This window comes from Rhea pennata, chromosome 2, assembly GCF_028389875.1.
Source record: "Rhea pennata isolate bPtePen1 chromosome 2, bPtePen1.pri, whole genome shotgun sequence".
NCBI lineage: Eukaryota > Metazoa > Chordata > Aves > Rheiformes > Rheidae > Rhea > Rhea pennata.
In genome coordinates, this window is record NC_084664.1 from 135,171,105 (window position 1) to 135,192,965 (window position 21,861).

Here is a 21,861-nt window from a genome sequence, read left to right on the forward strand (position 1 = left end):
TTCCATCTTTTGATAGATGGATTCCATTGGCTGCCTCTTCCAAGAGCATAGATAATGGTCATACCTAAACTGCTGTAATAACTACAACATCTTACAGCTTCAAGCAAGACACTAGGTAGAAACAGAAACTCCAGCAACTATTTCTGAAGAAGTCCTTAATCTCTGTATTGAATCCTACCAGCAAGAGATAGGAGGCTATATAACTATAATATAACTGTTATAATTGTCTGAGCAGCGGTCTCTCAAAGATCACTCCCTAGTTCTGTGTGATGATAGATGATCAAAGTTTTCACAGTTTCAATCATCAACACAAAGACCTTCCTGATACAGAAGGCCAGGCAGAATCAGTGTCTGTTGAACTGGCTGTTGGTACTGTCCTTGCACCTGTTGGTTGCAAAAGGCATATACAAATATTGGATTTCCAGATATTGCTAGTGTTGCTGGGATTTTTAGTCTCCTTGAATGTCCTGTGTGAAGGTGTGGTAGGGTGATAATGGCAACCCAAACCTTATGCCAGTTTGCACTGACTGAATCAGTTTATTTGCAAGAAGTAAAAAGCACCCTTTCTCTTAGATACAGCTTGATACCAGTTAAACAGTACAATTACTTGCTTTCTTCTTGTCCAAAATTACAAAATACTCAGGATGACCTGTAATGCAGATCATTAGCATACCAGAACATAACCCATCCTGAAAGCCTTTTCATAGTTGATAGATGAATGCCATTGCAATTCACTTCTTTCTTCCTATGAGGGAAGACTTTTCCCAGTATTCACCCTCCCACTCTCACTATTGTCATTGTTCGACTCCTTCCCTCCCTCCTCCTTATTATCACTCATATGTTATCACTGTTCTGATGTTCTGGACCCTTATATTTGTTTCATTTGCAGTCTCAGTATTGCTTCTCTTGTGATCATCCATTCTTTGATTTTGAACTGTGCAAGAGCTCAATAGCAGAATCCAGTACACCAGTACACTTGACTCCCAGTTTTAGAAAGACAAGCCCTGAGAGTGATCTTGCAGTCTCTGTTTACCTCAGATATTAATAGGAAGTGTTGAATATTCCTCTTCTAAGCCAGGTATTGCAGAGGATCTGACACATGCATTTGTGGTCCATGCGCACCTTCCCTCTGGTTTTCAGTCTTTGTATCAGAGAAGGCTGAAGGAAGTGTGTCTGGACCTGACTACCATAGCGTGACTGATTTGCTTTGGTGTTTCCTCCTTCTTTGGGCCTCAGTACTAGTACTGGCCATTTAGATTGTTCATTGGAACTAAAAATCTCCTTTTTCTCTCTTGATTTTGACAAAGATCACTCGGTGGCAATTTTTAGCCCAATACTTTTGACCTGCAGATCGAAACAGTTCTCTAAGAGAATGCAAATTTAGTGCTCAGAACTGCCTTTTTTCATCACAGTTCATAAGTTTTCAGAATATTGTTTTCATTTTCCAGTTCTTGATATATGTCCTACACTACTTCTAAGGTGATTTTAAAATTCTGTGTGAATTAAAACTTTTTTCTATTTTCTTTCTAAAGCTGCATTTCTTTGGATTATACAGTCTTCATACCTGTGCTGTCAAAGGAGTTCTGTCTTACTAATAGGACAAAACTTAATGATGATGTCAAAGCCTGTTGAAAGACCTAAGAACTAAGCTATCACTGTCAGAGTGCATAACAAATTTAGATAGATGTCTTTTCATCAGAAAATATTTTCACTCTTGAGATTAATATTTAGCATTTTAATTCCTCTTTTGTGGATATTTTTTCTAGTAGTTGCTGATATAGTACTGTAATTTCATTGTATGCTTCAAAATGTATTCATTTCTTAGTATTTCTTGCCATATTTTTGTGTTTGCCAATTCATCTGGCTATTCAGTCTTTCCTGTTCAAAGACTTCTGGCATATTCTGGCTTAATGAGTAATACTTTTTTCATTCTGAAGATATTTTTAATCTTCTTATATGTTTCTTAAACTTTGGTTTCATACATGTATGTGGAATTAATTTTTAGTCTATTCATGATATTTAATTAAGAGTATAAATATTATTTCAAAATCATAATTTTTCATGTTCTAGTTTGGCTTCTGGTCTAAATATTGAAAACTAATTCTATATATACTTTTAAAAAACAGGCTGCGATTAAAGCAATATATGGTGAGCTAGAGGAAAAACGAAAAGAGAGACTGAGGAAAAAAGAAGAAGATACGAAGATGATAGAAGAGATTGAGAGACCAGTAGCTGATCTAGAAAAAAAAGTTGGAAGAAGTAAAGATATATTTAAAGAAAACCATGAGGTAAAAGTGGTAGATTCTAAACTGTTCACTAGGATATTTGCTAGTTATAACTAGAAATAAAAAAAAAAGGAGGAAACAAACTCATAGCTCAGAATTCAGCTGTGCAGTTGCACTGTGATATTGCACTATATGCTATTGCCCACATTTTCAATGAAAGATTATATTGTAATGTAAAACATAGTACCAGCCTTATTTTTGAACTTTCTTGCTTTTCTTATTAGACAAATCTTTTTCTCTCTTGACTTCTTTGTGATCTGTTTTCTTACAAAAGGAAAGAATATGCAGTATTTGCTTATGTTTCCTCTGTACCTCTTTGCTTAGTTAGAAGCCAGAGAGAGCAACCAATGCAAGAGAGCGTAATTACAGGCCGTGGACTCTTTTCTCTTTCCTGGTTTGAGTGATAGTGATCCAAAATTTTTCCTTCCTCCCATGAAAGGTCTGCGCTCTGTAATATTTATCTTGAAAACATGTTTCAACCTAATTGAATGATTTTAATTAAATATGCCATTCTCTCCCAGTAGGTATATTCCTTTTGCTTCTAGTAGAGCTTTTTCTACTGTCATAATCTGACATGTTTTAGTTGGTCTCTCTGTCATCCTGAAAAGATGACCAAATAGCCATTTTCCTCCAGTTGTCCAGTGATGACTGAGAAGCCTATTCTCTCATATTTTCAGGGTACATGAATGGTGTTAACCCCAGGAAAAATTTCAGAGAAGTAGCTTTTGTCTAGTGCTGCTCAAAAGAATAACAGAATTATGAAATAAAGTTATATGACCAAGAAACATACCTTCTTTGTTAGATTAATCTCTGTTTTTTAGATCTGATGTTCTTTGAGGTCTTTCCAAACATTGCTTATAAAAGAGTGCTACAACGGCAATAATAGAGAACAGGTTGTACAGCGGACATTATCATCCAGATCAGTTACTGTGTTTTCAACCACAGTATGGCAACGATGGATGCTTTTGAAAAATACCTGAGCTAACTGAATATTAAGTGGCTCAGTTCACTAGCTGTCTTACAAATGTGAGACCAAAGTTAGGTGGACAGTGCCTTCCTTAAGCAATGCAGATAGTTCCATATCCTCCTGCATCTCAAGCAGAATCTGTAGAAACAGTCCTTTCTTTTCTGAAATGACATGGGAATATCCAAACTCTAAACCCTGAGTTAGGAACAAACATAATGGCTATACATTATGTTTCAGAAAAAGTCAGACAAAACTAGTCAATATTTCTTTGCAGAACTGTTTGAAATGTAATTTATTCAGATTTTTTTTTAATTAAAAGTATTTCCATACCTTTGCTTTTTGTTTTTTGCATACTACTTTTGCATCCTTATTCCTTCTTTTGAGGAATAGCTCTGAATCTTCTGTCATGATTGCAACAGTTTGGCTTTCACATTATATGAATAAGTGGGCAGAGACACGTTCACTATAATAAGCAGCTCTACAATCTAGAGAGTGTATTTGCAGCTTCACTTCTTTTGGCAAAGGAAATAAATGTCTTAAGGAACAGAACTGAAAACAGAGTAATCAATGTGCAAGAAATAATTATTTCCTAACTGTATGAAAGAGGTGGGCGTTTCCAGTGGACCTTACTGCTCAAAAAGAAAAAGCAAAATGCCTTCATTTTTATTTCAAAATAAAAAGGAAATCCAACTATCTATTTAATTGTTGTTTTTGTTCAGAGCTAGAGATAGGAGCTTTCATAAGCCATATATTTGCTATATAACATTCTCACAGTTAAGATGATCAACATTTTTTGAAACTATTCAGTTTGGATACAGAAATTTTGATTTTCAGACCAATCTAGGAGCAAGAATTTTTGCTGCTTCTTCTCACCCATGTGAAGTTTTTGTTATAAAATCAATTTGTAGGCTTATAGTTCAGTTGTCTGATTACTAGTAGAAAGCTTGTCACTGGAGATCCTCTTTTTCGGATTTTTATTTTTATTCATTCTGAAGGGTTCTTTGCAGTGCTTTTGGGTAGCAATACTTTGCTGTTTTTGGAGGAGAGATGGAGGATGTTAAATCATTTCAGTTCAGATAACAGATTATATGATAGTTTATTTTCAATGCAGGTTTAATAAGTCAAATTGAATTTTTTTAAAAAAAATCTTCTAGTAGCTAATAGTATTTTCAAAACAACACATTAATGGCAGTGACTAATGTTGTTAGCCCTTCCCCAACTAAAACTAAGTAGAAACAATGTGACAAAGATCACATCATTAGTCTCTGGGAAACCTAAAGAGGTGTGGTGTAAGCTATATATCATCGTCGATGGCTATGTATTCGCTTCTGTTTTAAAAGCTTGGAAGCAGAGTTTGCACAAGCAGATTTGTATGTGTGAAAGGTATTGGTAATTTCAAGGAAGAAGTTTCGTATTGATTAAAGGTTTAAGTTATTCTTTCAGAATAGAGATGTTATTACCTATTTTAGTGTTGTTTGTTATATATGATGAATGGAGTTTAAAACCTTGAATAACATAATTATTGTACAATTTATATAAAAATGTATATAGTAATTTAAAGTTTTACTTATTACTTGCATTAATAATAATTGCTGTCCTTTAATAGTTGGCACTCCCACTAGTGACACAAATGGTTTTAATACAATAGACAACTTCTGTGTTTCTTGATATGCTAGTTAATAGTAGAATAGATTAATGAAGAATATAGAAATGTCATGTCCCAATATTTTATTTTCTTTCTTCTTCCATTCTCTGATTAGCTGTTCTTACTTGTAATTTCGTATGTTTTAATGTAATAAATCATAAGCATTTCTATTATCCTTTTTACAACTCCTGTGGAAACTATTCCAAATGTATATTTTCAATATAGAACTTTACTTTCTTTTGGCCAAGTAATAAATAAAGAAATATGGGGAGAATAAAAAGTAGTGACATTTTGCTGTAAGACAATAAATGCTATATGAAGCAGCAGAGGTATTTCCTATTTTAAAATATTGCATTGTGTCATTCAAAGGTAAAGTGTATAAACATAGAAATTAATATGCAGTGTTGATAAAATAATAGGTATGTAAAAGGAAACAAAAATAAGCTTATGAATGGTAACTCTTAAAGGAATTATTTAATGGCTAATATATTTTCTGATTTCTATAGAAAGTAAGACAGTAAGTTTTGAATACTAACAAATCTGTTTATGCATATATTTTCCAGAAACTCTTGTATTTGGATGAGAGGGTACAAGAGGTAGATAAACAGCAGAAACAAACAGAACGACAACTGGAGCAAAGAAGCACTGTGGTGCAGCAGCAATTAAATGATATACAGGTGAATAATGTAGTGCTTGTATGGCTTTTTTTGAAGTATATTTAATTTCAAAGGTTAGGCTGTCATTTCTATGCAGTTGCTTTGGATATATGTACATACATACAGTGTGTGTACTATTTTCTGTCTTTTGCTTGAGCTAACCTATCAGGATCAGGACCATAGCCTTGAGACAGGGTAAAGTACAAAGCAGAATTGATATTGGGGTCATTGAGAAGTCCTTTGCTTTCTTCATTTGCTACACTGGCTCAGATTGCTTGTGGGGCTTTTGAAATACAATGGAGAAAATCAATAAAGGAAGAAAAAGGTTCTAGTGTACTAGAAAGTGCCTGCTGATTGCATGTTTGCTCAGCAGATGGCATCTTTTTGTAAATGATGGCTTATATCTGCTATATGAGTTAATAAACTCTATAATCTACCAAAGGGAATTATTTGAATTTCATTACTGAATACTAAGCTTTATAAAAAATATGGTTATAAGCATTATAAGAAACAAGCATTTTGTTTTCAAGATTCTGTTCATTCTTATTGTCCTTTCATTTTATATTGTATAAACTTAAGTTACTCATTACGGTATCAAAAATGCGTCATATAGAGAAAAAAAGCTTTCATGTAGCTCAGAATAGCTGGTAGCTTGTATGGGAAAACTGCAAGACTTTAGCTTCCTATATATAAGACTGAATCTTAATTTAAGAGTGGGGAAATTAGTTAATTTTCTCTCGTTGCTAAATTTTGCAGTGAAGATAGAGGTTTTACATCCCTTTCTGTTGATTGATTTCTGTCAAACTATTGGTTTACGAAAAGATCTTAAAACATGTGGAAATGACTGAGGAGTCAACATGCAGGCATTCAGTAACTCTACACTGTTTTTCAGGCCATTTCTTTCTTATACTTTTTTCTAAGGCTCCTTTGCTACTAGCTGCATAAATAACTCCATCCATTAGGTATTTGAGCAATATTTGAGTTAGCAGAGGAGAGTTCTGGATAAGTGAAATAAAACAATGTAGTATATTTTCTGAGATTTCTAGAGAACTGATCTAGTAACGATTCTTGGATAGCTTAAAAGTTACATTCTTAGAGTCTGATATAGTATCTTGCAGCTCTCTAGAGGAACCAATTGAAGTTTTTACCATTATAAAAAAGACTGTCTTATCTGTTTGTTCAGACAGAGATAAGGTATGTTAGATGAGGTAGTGAGTAGTAAGGTGAGGGAGTGGATTGACTCAGGAGCAAAGATGTTCTGCCACTGGGAACATTGGATAAAGCTAGAATTAATCAGTTTGGAAATGACAGGAGAAAGCACACATGGTCATAGGAAATCTTGACTTCTTTTGACAGAGTAATTTGTTTAAAGCTTGTCCTATTTGTACCTTAAATGATCTTGGAGAGGAAATAGCTGTGATTCTGCGGTAGAGAAATGACATGGAGAATCCAACATCCAACTGGTCAAGCAATTCACCCAATCTTTCATAGCTTATCTATTTTAGGATAAGTGAATCATTTCCTGGAGGCTTCTACTTCTTACCATTGAATCTGAAGTAACTTAGTTTTCATTGCTGGCATGTAAGTTTCTAAAAATAAGATACCTAGGTAAGAGCAGGTGAATTCTACTGTGTTGCATTCAGAGTCTTGTTCAGCAGCTAAGAAGAATGAAGAATGTTCTTTATATGCCTTCTCAGGTATAAAGTCCCAAAGCAAATACAAGAAGTCAAAGAGACAAATTTTTTTTGCATTGGTGATTTTGTTTTAGAGCAGCTCATATGTGAACCTGCCATTCTTTGGGAACAAACAGGTCATGAATTTTTTCTGTACATATTTATATAATTTGGTCCTGACATCTCAGGCATCTCAAATTTCACTATTTCGTAAAGTTTAAGGCCAGGGCAGATCATCTTCTGTGACATCCTTTATATCACAGGCTATCATGTTTCTCCAGGTTCTCCTGAAACTGAGTCTAAAACTAATAAGATTTTTTCCTCAGAGGTTTGAGACTTTCTATAGGCAGTTCAATTGCGTAGGGATTTGCATTAATTACCATATCTTAATTTTCCTTTTAATGATTCTATGTTCCTGCTGGAAACCTGAATTTTCCATCTAATCCTATACAAAAAACATGTTACACTATATAAAATTCAGATAAGGCCTTAAAAGTGTCATGTGCTTGTGGCACCTTGCACATTGTAATGTTTCTTTGCTCATGTCTGTTACAAAAATACTGATTCTTGGATCTTTCAGCTTCCTTTCAGGTATGTTTCTAAGAAATATTTTTCTTTCTAAGAAGGAAAATAAAATCAGACTATGCATCAAGCTACTGCTTGTGCAATAATGAGGCAGTATCTAAAGAAGAAATTTTTTAAATTGTGATCTTTCTCTAAATTCTCTGACACAGTCTTTGTCTACTGAAGTGTGAGGTCTTGACATCTGTTATTCACATGTGTGTGCATATTTAAACTATGTATATATATGTGTATGTATGTGTGTGTGTGTATAAGAGGAATAAAAAGGTATTTTCCTCCCTCTCAATTTAACCCTTTTACATACCTGCTTACAGCCCATTAGAATGGATTGCAAGATTTAATTTTTCATACATACAACAAGACCACTTTAAAAGTATTAGCCAGTAGTAGACTCCCATTTGTGTATTACTATTCTGCTGCTACAGTGCTTTATGTTTACTCCTTTCATTTTGGAGAAGCTGCAGTTTTGTTTACCAAATACTGTTGCTATTGAAAATAATGTTTGCTTATATCATGAATCTTTACATTTTCTTGGCTCTGTGACTGTCAGCCACTCTTTGAATGGAAAAGATCTTGTAATCTAATATCTTTTCTGCAGAACAGGGGCTTTGGTGAAAATATTTTTTTTTTCTTTTTAATTTAAAATAGGGGCTTTGGTGAAAATATTTTTTTTTTCTTTTTAATTTAAAATTTTTCAACACCTTAATGTCAGCATCTCTTTGAGAGGAGGTGTAATTGTAGATGAGAAAAGTGGACAGGAGTTCAGAAGTCTTGTACTCTGTGCTTTAATCCTCCATTGTCTCTAGTGCAGGACAACTATGTTATGAAAAACTTGACACCTGAGAGAGGAAAATTCCCTGTTTGGCAACTAAATGAATAATACCAGTTTTCAGAGGTAATGAGTAAGCTACATGTTGCCTTGAGCCAGTAGCATCTAAAAAATACTAACTTTTCCAAAAGTCAAGATTTTCAAGTGTCTGCCTGAAACAATATTAAATCATGTAAATATTTTGATAGCCTAGTAATAAAAGATGCCAGTTAAATCACTGACTATGCATATACTGAAATAAATTGACCCAGACCTGGGTCAAATGTGAAAAATTGTTATCTTTCACTGTCACTAATAATGTTTTTGCTGCACAAACAGTTGTTTGAAAGCTTTTTATGTGAGAACAAAAATAAAAGGAAGATAAGTGTTTTATGAAGAAGGCATAAAACCACACATACATATATACACCCAACTTCAAAAATGCAAATGCCATAATAAAATTTATGGGCATATAGTAGGTCTGTTCAGCAATTTGGGGAACTATAATTGGGAGGTGTGAAACTGTGCTCGTAGTGCAACTGGAATAATTATATTTCTTTAAGTACTTCAACTGCCCCTCTGAAAGCAGTTCTGTTTCTTTGGGTATACGTTTCATACATTGTTACCCATAATAATTTGCTTAAAATACAGTATTTGGAAATCTGGCCCTGCTTACTATACATAGTATATATTTTTTAATTTCCAGGAAAAATATTCAGTTGTTTACAGTCAAATTGCGGAAACCTCTCACATTACTGAAAGTTTAAAAAACGAACTTAGAGAATTAAATGCATTATGGAACATGAAGGAAATGCAGTTGGAAAAAACAGAAAAATCTTTAACTGATTTGGGGTAAGAGCTATTTCTCGTATGAATTTTAAGAGTAGTTTAATGTTATTACTTTTACAATATTATTTCTAGGAAATATAACACATTTCTCCTCAATAATTTGAAAGTATTTTTGTTGATTGCTTGCAGTTCTAATGCGCCTGTAGAAGTCATTCATGATAAATTGTCTGCCTAGCAAATGGAATTCCAGGCATCAGAATTACTTCTGGAAATCTAATAATATTCATGGTCAGTTGCATCCTTAATTAATGGAGGATTCCTCACATTCCGTGTTTTCTCTGGTTTAAGAAATGTAGACCTATGCTTACTGTGACTGATGAGTCCTGAAAATAGTCTCAAAGGGCTCTATCCAACTGAAAATGCAGGCTGCCTTCTAGGCCACACAAGCCTTGGAGGGCCATATATGCTGATTGCACAGCAGGCTTACTCTTCAAGGATAAAGGTGAACCTGCTGTGCAATGTCAAAGAGAAAACAGCTTGTATTGTTGAATTACACAGGATAGGTAAATTGTGGAAAAAAAGAACCTTGTGTCATTATATTACAGCTCCCCATCTGCGGTCTCATTCACTTACTTATTGTTGGTGTTACAAAATCTTTGAGAGACTATTCCATTAGATTCCTGTTTGGGGAGAAAAAAGAAGAAGAAAAAAAAAAAAAAGCAGTTCTTTACGTAAATGTTTAAACCAACTGTATATGACCGGATGTTCTTTTTTTTTCAACTCTTGATTTAAACAGAATGGTTCAGAGGCCCAGTGTTCAGCTGAGCTTATTGACCTTCAAGAATGGAGGACATCTTTCCATGACTCAAAACCACTTCATAGTCTCATATCAGTTTCAAAGTTTCATGCTAGTGAAGTGCTATATTCAGACTCATAGGAAGAAGGGATATGATAACTAAAAAGTGGTAATGAAAGATTGTTTTCCTCCAACAATTTGCTGTTTCTAAATAGCTGTGAATTTCACCTCTCTTTCAAACAGGAATTCTTTTTTGGATTCTCCATCTTCTAGAATAGACATTAATGAAAATTTTACGTTTTTCTTGAAAACCTGCTGCTCAGAGATCCCATCTGGTAGAAAGAGCTGTAAAGTAAAGGAAAAAAAAAGCAAGCTATCAAAAAATTCCACTGATTTAGATAATGTGCATCCAAATGACTAATATATTCTCCTTCCTTTTTGTTATTTTTTGAACAAAGCACATGCATCACATTGGAATTTCTCCATCATGTGAACTGCTGAAAACTATAACAGCATTCTTATGCCTTCTGGTTGTCAGAGCGTTAGGTCTGTCTGTACTTGAGGGGCAAAAGAGTTTGGAATTGTTAGTGTTTTTTTTGTTATTTCTCATTAGTGAAGATTAGTGTGATAATATTCAGAAGAAAGAAAATTTTCTTTCAGGCTATTTACCTTCTCCTATAGATGTTGCCAATAATCTGACCTATCTAATGGTATTTTATCACTCTATCTTTAGAAAGTCTGCTCTAGACAGTTCCTGTTATATTTTGTGTAATACACAGTCATTCAAATTTATATGCACTAATCTGAACTGATGCTTCTGCTTTTGTTAAAGAGTGGTGATTACTGCCTGACTTAGTAGAAAAACTGTGAAAAAAGGACTACATGTCTCTACTTTTACTCTTGGCTATTATTTCCATTTTTCTGATGTGGTATCGGGCAAATTCTAGCCTGTTTTGGTGGACAACTGAGATACAAGAGTTCCTACTTCTGCATTCAGTCTTAACTGTTGTCCTTTTCTAATTTCCTTTCTAATATCTTTCTTTGAAGAATAATACCTTCATGGTTTATTATTGTTTGCCTGTAATTTAATGAAGGAGACTATTAGCTGATGTTAATAAAATAGAAATGTTGACACAATATTACCAAAATAACTATAACTTAAATCCTCCTTTTCCACAATAAAACTAGCAATAAAACTGAAGAGGCTACTGCAAGATTTAGGCTAACCTGCTGACCCGGGGGGTCATATGCCACAGGAATCTTGTGTAGAAACAAATGAAAGTAGCTTTGTACAAATGGAGCTGAAAAAGCTGTTTTTTCATTTTTAGAAGACATAAAGATATGTCTTTGTATCTGGATTTAAGAATTAATGCAAAGTCCATTCATTCCATTCTTTTTATCTCACTGGAGTTTGGTGTTAATCAAATTATAATGATGATGGGCAAATCCTGTGAACTTAAGGTTTATGTGAGGAGCGTACCTTATTGGAGTCCTTACCATTTTTACACACCAGTTCCCATATAGTAGACTGATGCCCAGAAAGAGGGAAATACAGACAGGAAGCAAGTTAAGGGGATGTTCAGAGACAAGGAAGGCTGAAAGGATGTTCCAGTGGAAAGAAATTTCAGGTAATTTCCCAAGGATCAGTTAAGTCAGCCTCCCTTTAGAAAGGTTTTTGTAGGTACTGATTCAGAGGAAGTCTTAGATGCTGTAATTTATTCCCCAAGGGGAATAGTAATGTTAAACTTGTCTCTTAAGTTTCCTCTTCTGTGTGTACTTTATGATATAGTCTTTATTACACAAAGTCTTAAATTTACAAGGCTCTAGTTTAGTTTACCTTGCAGAAAAGCAGTGTTAGAAACAAATAACTGAAATACAGACCCTTAGAGAACAGAATGTTAATACAAACTATAAACCTCTGAAAATTGCTTAATTTTACAGATTTCAGATGTGCACAGTTTGAAGAATCCATACTAGATATGGACAAGAGACATGAAACAAATATTATACAAATGGCATGAATCTCCCATTTCCAGTCCCAATAAATAATAAAATATTGGATGCCCAATATGTCACTGAAACAGGGCTTATTCTGTATCTTAGAATATTATAGTTTAGGCAGATAGTCTGCCTGTGGGAGTAAAACAGTCTATCCTCTAGGAAGGTGTTTTCAAAATGGAAGATATTTTTGAAAATTGGTGAGAGTTGCACATCTCAGTAGACTCACTGGATAAGCATAATGTCTTTAAGTGATCTAAACATTCATGATATGCTCTGTCATACAGTTTTTTATTTTTAAAAGGGTTTCATTTCTTTATTTGAAAGAAGACTTTTATCTATTATTAAATTAAACATTAAAACTTTAAGTAAAGCCTTAAAAACAGTGTAGCAGAATATCTCAGTTTAATAATTGAAATATTTTTCTTTCAAAGGAAAAATTTAAGTGCTGTGATCTCTAAGCAGCAAAATGTTCAGATGGCATTTAATTATCTCCAAGATGAGCTAGCAGAATATGAAAAAAGATTAAAGCAGGAAGAAAAAATATTTGGAGAATTACGACAGACTAGAAAGAAAAAACTGAAAGATTTGGAAGTAAGTATTATCAGACCTGTGTTCTTTTATATAAGAAGTAAACCAACTATTTCATTAGTTTTGGGTCTTTGTAGATGCCGAGTTTTATTAAAAGTTTAAAATACGTAATATCTTATTGTCAGTATGCAAAATAATACTGCCATTGAAATAAATCACTGTTTTTCTGTGGTAGGATTTTGTATTTCTGTGAATAAAGAAATAATTTTCGGAAAACTATAAAACATTTGCTTTTACACTTTTTAATTTTCTGTTAATGTTTAAAGTTATTGCATACTTTATCTTCTATGTTTTCTTTAACTTTGATTTGTGTATACCTCTAGGAAGGAAAAGAAATCTGTCCTGCTAACTTGAAAAGCTTATTCTCATTATTCATCCTTTTCACTAACTGTTCAGTAACAAAATCTCAGAGTATCAGTAAGTTCCCATTTTTTTAAATCAATTTTGAACAATGTTCAATGCATACAATCTTAATAGTGCAGCAGTCAAACTTTGGTCTTTTAGATAAAGCAGCTTCTGAACTGTCAAGAGCTGCTGCCTAATAGGATCCCCATCTGGATCTCAGATGCTGCAGTTGATGCCAGGCAGATGGGAGCCAGAGTCTGTGTGGATGTAACTGAAGAATCAGAGTCTTTTGAAGTAGAAGTATGAAATACACTGTAGCTATAACCACAAAATCTTCAGAGAAATCAGATACATTATAATTGTCTGAGTTCCTTTCTGTATTAGTCCCATATTTACACTTTTTTCTTAAAAATAGAAAAATGCTTAATTCCTTGTGTGTATTTTTTTTGTTTGTTTTTATGAGAAAATGGCCATATTAAAATATTTGTCCTTTGACTGGGGTTTCATTCTTAGGTTAATATTTCTGCATTTGTAGGTATGTTAAAAGTAATTTAAATATTAATTTTTGGTCTTTTATTCTTTACTTTCATGGCCACTATGTACTTTCCTTTAGAATTAAATTAGACTAGTCACTTAATTGTCTTTAATATTCATTTTCAGTTCTCATTTCTAATTTAATAACAGGGCTTTTGTGCAATGTAGAAATTATAAACGCTTGTGGGAACAGAAAATATATTCACAAAATTATATAAACATACTAATATTCTTGACTCTTTCTTGGGGTTGTTTTCAGTTGTGCAAGAAAAATACACGATGATATCAAATCTGAACTCTAATACCAACAGTAGAAAAAATTTACACTAATTTTTATTTTGCCTCAAAGCTGCATAGGTGAAGGTGAGATTTATTAGGCTGTTACATACTTGTTTCATTTGCTTTCACAAAATCTATATTGACTAGATATGAAAGAAAAGGAAATAACAATAAAATTCTTGTTTTTTAAAAAGGGAAATTGCTGCTTTATTATTTTTTTGCAGCAATACAGATCTGTTCAAAATACTATATTTTGCTCCATGGTTCTGAGATCAAAAATTGCTTATTTATGGACTAGCTCATCTTCAGCTTAACTGTGGAAATCACTCTAAGAGTAATGCAGTGAGGAACTTCTCTTACCTCCTTCTCTAGAACATCCAGACTTATTTTTCCTAAAGTTTCCTACTTCATGCTATCTAATCTCTACTCCCATCTACCTTACATATCTAGTGAGTTTTGGATAACAGTATTTCTTTATTAAATTAATGTTAGTACGAATGTTTTGCAGTATGACAGAAAGCCTATTTTAATTTTTACTGGAACACATTTCAGGTCTCTGTGATGCTATCCTTCTAGGCCTGCACACTATGGAGGCACACAGATAAAAGCATTTATTCACAGCAATCAGAAAATCCCAGTAACCCATTTGCAAATTTGTGAAAAAAAAATGAGGAAAAAGATACATCCCATGTACTTCTAGCAAATCAGAAAGATCTCTCTTTCTCTCTCTCTGCATCCATTTCGTTTACTCTCCTTTTTTGACAGAAAAATAGTCATGGTCAGCTATTTCTCTTTGTCCATATATTACACTTCACGATTAACCTTTTAGAGAGGCCTTAGTGTGAGAGCGCCTCCATTAGAAAGCACCTTAATGTGCATTTGGCTTTTATAATTTTCCATTTCAGGTTCTACAGAGAATTTAATTTTTCTTCTAAAATTAATTTCCTTTTCCTATCTGAAAGATAGGCTGGTCATTCCTTGTAATCAAAATAAGTACTGTTTCATTTCCTCGGAAAAGCACATTTCTCTTTTTCATTGTAAGGGTTATCTATTATTTTCATCTGGTAACTAGAAATTCTTTACCCCAGTGAGGGGTAAAATTCTTCTCTTCCCTGTTTATTGCAGTAGATTTCATGTTCTTCTTCACTGTGATTTCTGCAATAGTAAGAATTTTGATAAAGCCATTTAAATAGAATGAAAATGTGTGGCTTATTAGTGATTGATGAATGACACTAAGCAAGTGGTCATTGATCACTGTGAGGTGACAGGGTTTTGAGTGATTGTCTCTTCCCAGATTTGAGACTTTTTTTTTTAATAATTTCATTTTTGGAATATTAATTGTAATGGTTACAGTAATATCTCACTGTCATTTTCTTCCCTGTAAAATTTTAACTATTGTATATTATCATGCATCTTCTGTACTTTCCATATACATAAAGAAAGGGGTAAAAATAGGTTTCTTATGTGGGTCTTCATTTGTGAGAGGATATGGAGTGGGAAAACAGAGTAACATTCTTCAGAACACCTTAGAGATTTTGACTACTTTTGTTTGCTTTACAGAAGGGCAAAAAAAAATTATAAAAAGTCTTTGAAAATATTCATAATGAAAAATGATAAGAGATTTTCTGGAAATGCAAAAGATTGATAAAATATATAAAGGACTCTAGGTGTTATACTGTGGACTTGTAGGATTCATTGTATCTAGATACTGGTAACTAGTAAGATTTTAAAAATGCAACATGATTAGGAGACTTGCTTGGCATATACAAGTCTGCATGCATTATGATTGCACATAAAAATAGATAACTGAGATGATAAGAACCTAATTGTGTTATAGGTTGAATAGGTTGTGAATTCAGTTGTAATAAATGCAAGCATCTGTGGATGAATTTCTGTACTGTCCCAAGACCCTGTCTATCTGCCCTGCTTGACAACAACTGTTCTGCTTTTTGTTTGGTTTTTTTTTTTTTTTTTTTTTTTTTTGTTTCTTTAAATAAACTTGGAAGAAATGTAGCACAAATTCACAATTTTGAGATTAAAATGATTGATTGTTTGGCCAAATGCTAAGATACTGTCCCTGCTTTTATAGTGACATTTTCATTTTTTTTTTCCTGTTAAGGCCAATAACTTTGAAGTGAGTTTTTATTCTATCTTATGCCAAAATATGAATTTGCAATGAAGAAACTCAGCAGTTTATTTGAGAAGTACATATGTGCATTAGCATCTTACAATAATTACAATTTGAGGTAACCCAACAGTGTTATGATTCCAAACTGAGTAAGTGATGTTCCACTCCTAGTTCAGCTGATGGTGAATTTCTTAATACCAGCTGTTGTCACCTCATTAATTCATAGTAATGAGGAAGAGTGCCATTCATTGAAATTATGACACCTAGTTTTTCAGCAACACCTTCCATACATTACACTGGTAAGTGATTCTTTGATAGTGTATTTATTTACTTAAATGTAGACCAATTATAATCAATAGAAACCTGCACAGGTTTGGGAACTGTGCTCATTTTGATGCAGGATGAGGGAATAATACTTAAAAATCCAAACTAGATCACTTTATACCTTACAAAATCAAAATGAATGATGAATGGGTTAGTATGAATGAATGAATCAGTATAGTATTTTTATCTCTGCCTGAGTCTTTATGATGATGTTAATACTTGTGTTACTTATAAAAAGTCTATTTTCTTCAGACCACCACTCTGCAGTTTCTGACTATAAAAGGTAATTCTCAGCAATGATAAATGGGGAGAGAAGGTTTGCAAGTGTCTGACATAAGCAAAATATGTGCACGTCTCTACTTGGTCTTATAGAAAATTGGCAAATACTATATACCTGACACTGAAAATAATCTCATGCAGCATTTTGTAATGCATGTAACATGAATATCTTTGAAGAAGATGACATATACATCTGTTTTTACTAGTGGAATGTCATATAGGCATTACAAGGAAGTATGATAGGTTATGTAATGTTAATGCAAAAGAGAGATACTGTTTTGGAAGATAACTTAAGGAACATTCATGTTTAGCAGATGACCAGAAAAATGCAGTGAGTTTGAGAGCCTCTTCTTTGGTCCAACATAAGACATATCATAAGATTTCCATTAGTGAATTGGATGAAAGTCCTCCTAGCTCTTTAACACCTTCTTATTTGATAATGGCTAGTAGTGAATGATTTGGGGGAAAGCATGAGAAAAAAATCCCTGATACATCATACTAGCTTTCACAAATCATGATCTAGAGATTTACTGGGATGGGCAGAAATTGCACGGTATATTTTCAAGGGCTTTTCTCCTTGAGTTTGCTGAAGAATTTGGGAAGAAGACTGGGTGACTCACGAAGGGGAGGGAAGAAGAGTGGGACTGAGGAGAAACCCAGGAGTGTTACTTTGAGAAAGAAAGTATTGTGATCAGACTGAAAAATGAGCCATCATTGCAGAAAACTGTTGAGATGCTGTAATGCAATGTGGAAGTACTCTGTGGTAGATTATGAGGCTTTGTCACCCAGCATCTGGAGATGAAAGCTGGTTTACTGAGCTAGTACATCTTAGGCCAGTTTTTGCAGGCTCTGATTCTTTGGGTCTGAATCTGAGCGAAATAGATATGTGAGATAGAGAGACTGATAGATAATGCAATAAGACAGGACTAAGCCTGTTTTTAAGGTGAGTGAGTGAAAAAAGTCCTCACAAGATTACTCCCACAGTGTGGAAATCAAAAACAGGAAGGCTGTAACTTCTGGAGTATAGAGGAATTTAATGAGGAGAGGAGTTCAAGACATTCCGATTTAGGGTTCCTAGAAATTTTTGTCAGACATTACATTGAATGACAACTACTGCCTTGGTAATTGAAAAAATTAGAATATTTTGTTTAAAGTGTCATGACATACAAAAACTAAAATGAGATATTTCCTAAACAGGCTATGAACATACATGGTAACATTTCATACCTACTTGTAACTAAGGTGAAAGCAAAACCCAAATCAGCACAGCATACATGGTATTGTTTAGTGTGGGAGAAGTGCTGTGAGATGCTAGGTAAGCCAGGGAAAGACTTTGACTCTGAAAATTAAAAGTTTCTTGGTAGTTCCTTCTGCTTACGCAGAAATACAGATGTAGGTGCCAAGACATAAAGCCAGAGGTGCACAGCTAGCAAAGCAGTTTGGAAGTGAGATTAGCTATTATCCCCAGTAGCTCATTTTTAAGGTGGGATGGAATGAACTATTCCAAAAAGAGAAGCGATGAAGGAATAAATGAAAATAGTAATGAGACTGAAAAACTCGGTTTTAGATCTCTGAAAAGGTCCAGCAAAATGTCCTTTTAGTGATGAATTGTAGATTTTGTGAGGGTGAGTGCAAGCCAGTGAGTGAGAACAAGAAGATGGAAAACCTTTTGCCAAATGACTTGAATGGTTTGATAGGAAGATAGTAGACAGTGACATTTTTGTTGGAAAAAGAAATCCCTCTCCTCTGGAGACGAGAAGGGACTGCTAAGTCCATAAAGGAAATTAATCTCTTACTGAGTCTCATAAACTGGCCAGGAACTGGGAAAGAAAAATGGTGAGGAAAAGAGAGAGCCTAGTTGTCCATGTTATCAATGGAAATGGAGTTGAAGAATGCTCCTGGTATGGGAGAATCTGCAGAAGAAACAAGTGGCCTTAGCACAGATCGTGGCAGAGAAAAAATACTTGTGAGGAGATTCTTGCAGAGCACAGAGGGATAGAAGCAGTCTGTTTATGACCAGGACTGAATGAGATGAGAAGCTGAAAAAGCTGCTTGGTTCTTGCCTCCCTACTATGAAGTAGTTATGATTTGGCTGGAGAGGTGAGTCACTGTTTTTACAAACCTAGATTTTGTATTATCGCATAAGAAAATGTTGCCAAGTGATAAGATTATGACACATTACGTGGTAAATGTGTATCAACTGTGATTCATCTTGTATGTCTGTGATACAATTTTTGTTTTAGCACTGGAACAGGTTGCCCAGAGAGGTTGTGGAGTCTCCTTCTCTGGAGATATTCAAGGCCCACCTGGATGCAACCCTGTCTAACATGCTCTAGGTGGCCCTGCTTGAATGGGGGGTGGACTAGATGATCTCCAGAGGTCCCATCCAACCTTACCAATTCTGTGATTCTGTGACATGCATGCTACTAAATGTGGCAAAATTTACTTGTATTGTACTTGATTGAAGTTGTACTTGATAGACATATTTAATCACTGTGCTATTTGTAGCTTCTCTCATAGCATCTCATTACCTTATGTTTTACAGAGACAGTACAGTTCCCAAACTCTCATATTGCCATTTGATTCAGTGCTGGTATGTGCGATATTAAACACACAGATAAGAATTCTTTGACGTAAGAGTTCATAATGAGTATTGGATCATGTTCAGAGCTACCATGTTGTGCCTTGTTTTCTTAGCCTCAAAACAAATCTACTTACTCTTATGATGTGCTATTAGTATGATTATTGTACTTTCAATTAAAGCATCAGTAAGAATGATTGCTGTGGCTTTTGAAGATTGAGCAAGACATTTTGAATGAACACACCCAAAATCCTCTTGAAATGTAAAAATCTGTCCCCATTAATATTTGCCATTAATATTTGGCCACATGATTATATTTTAGCTTTCTTTTTGCTTTGCAGTGGTAACAATAGTCATAACTTCCTAGTTGTGTTAGTTAATGTTAGTCTTCTGCTAAAAAATCCTTAATACCCATTAATGTTTCTAGATTTTATATTAATTTATTTAAACTGTCGTGTGATACAGTAAAAGAAGATGATAATAAGTTAATACTTCTTTAGTGCCTTAAATTTGCACCTACTCCAGTGATGTGTTACATCTAAAATTGTGAACAAGATTTTCTTAGGTATAAACAGTTCATTTGGAAGTTCTTGTAGTGGAATGACAACATTTACTCCTCACAAAGCAGAAAGTTTAAAAGTGTGGGAGTATATATATATTTTAATTTTGACTTTAAAGTTCATAGATATTAAAACAAGTTTTGAATCAGTTATTCTTAAACAAAAATGTTTATTCTGAAACTGTCTTGATCAGAATATTTTGACCTATCATTGAATGTTTCTCATTTTAGAATGTTTTTTATTTTAAATCAGCGTATTCCTATGAGCACTTTGTCTTTTATAGAAAAGCATTTTCTATCTGTGGAATGATATATCAGAAAATCCATGACCAGTTCTTAGAGCTAGTCATGGTATGTTGTCTCATCAGTTATTAAGGGTATTACTAATGAAATCATCTACAGAATGCCGTATTTCAGAAGGGCTTGTTACAGAAATATGATAATATGAGTGCTGAAGGCTGAATTAAGAAATAGAGGAAAACAAAGTTACATCCAAGGGGCTGTTTATCATTATGATATTAGATAGAATCCACCAGGTGTCTTTTATCATTTACTATTCATCTATTTAGGTCATCTTTTCTTTTAGGAATTGTTTTTTAGGAATTGCTGCACTTAAACTTTCAGAGCCATTTTCTTTTATTTTCAAAAAATACTGTTAATCATTAGCAATGTTACTGAAATAAGAGTATTGCAGCATATCCATGTAAACACATGAGTTACATTTAAGGAATATATCACAAAAAAGGATTTTTTTAAGCTGCAGAGAGTCACTGCTCCCTTTAGGCTATTTTATATGCGTGCGGGGTAAGGGTAACAAATAGGCTGGCTATAAAATTGCCTTTAATTAGTTGACTCTGGCTTCCAACAGTGTGCTACAGTGGTATGTGGGACTCCCATGTTACAAGATAGACTTTTGAATCTTACTCCATGCTCCTGGGTAGACTTAGCATATTGACTTACATGCTATCCTGTGGGAGTGCTGGCAGTATTACCCAAATAACCATCCCACTGATTTTATTGGGTCGTAGGGAAGTCATATACCTTCCCTTCTGAGGAATATGCATAGCTAGAGGTTGGGTGCCATGACAGTAATAACAGTCTGAGTGAGAGTCAAAGGGATTTAAAAGAGGAATGTTAATAGAATTTTTAAAAGATAGTTTTCTGTTTCTTCAATAAAAAACAAGTCATATGTGTAATAATTGAAAGCAAATTAACTCTCACTGTACATTAAGATAGCATCAATAAGTAGTATTGCAATAGTCTGAAAATTATATATTTGTAAAAATATTAATTTTTATTTCACAAATATAAAAAACGCATTTCATATATATATAATGTGTATATATATATGTGTGTATGTGTATATACATATAAATATGAAGGCTGTTTCTAAGAATGCAAACCAATTTTTATTTGAATTTCTTCACTTGTAATCTTGTTTTCATGTAATCTAAAATCCAGCACAAGGCTAGAACATACCTATTGAGAAATCCTAATTAAAGTCTGAAAGCATAACTGCATGTAATATTAGATGTACTTAGGTTTGGGATCTGGGGAAACCAATGAAAATTTTCAGAATTGTAAACAACTGAAAATGGCATTTTGACACACAAGATACTACATTTTGTTAAGATACAGTTTGCAATCTTGAATTCTGTTCACATCTTTTCTTATATCTTCTTTTTCCCTGTAATGGCACAAATTTCAAAATATGATAACAAGTATGGAGTGTCTTTGGTTTAAAGTGACTTAAGTGGCTGTGCTGCTTTATTTTGTTAAGATAAAGTAAGCATCTATACTGACTTAAGGACTTAGAAACTTAAGTAAGTTTTATTAAGTGGTTAAAATAACTTTTTCTTTTACAGTTGAAGTTTCTAAAAATAATACATAAAATTAAGCATGCAAACATTACTAAATAAAAATATGTTGGATTTTGTTTTTTCTTGTCCTGGAGCCTGAATGTCTCTGTTGACAAGATACTGTATCTGTTGTTAAGCATATCACAAAACATGCCAGGTCTCCAAAGTGGTGGAAACAAGATT

General features: G+C 33.7%; 1 protein-coding gene across 1 annotated transcript in view; it reads left to right on the forward strand.

The window, feature by feature from the left end:
• Window positions 1–21,861, forward strand: part of CCDC178 (coiled-coil domain containing 178) — a 221,866-nt gene that overhangs the window by 80,280 nt on the left and 119,725 nt on the right. Inside the window, exons 14-17 of the mRNA XM_062568544.1 lie at window positions 2,127–2,288; window positions 5,461–5,574; window positions 9,323–9,468; window positions 12,634–12,793. Of these exons, the coding sequence (XP_062424528.1) occupies window positions 2,127–2,288; window positions 5,461–5,574; window positions 9,323–9,468; window positions 12,634–12,793 (582 nt within the window). The remainder of the gene's footprint in view (window positions 1–2,126; window positions 2,289–5,460; window positions 5,575–9,322; window positions 9,469–12,633; window positions 12,794–21,861) is intronic.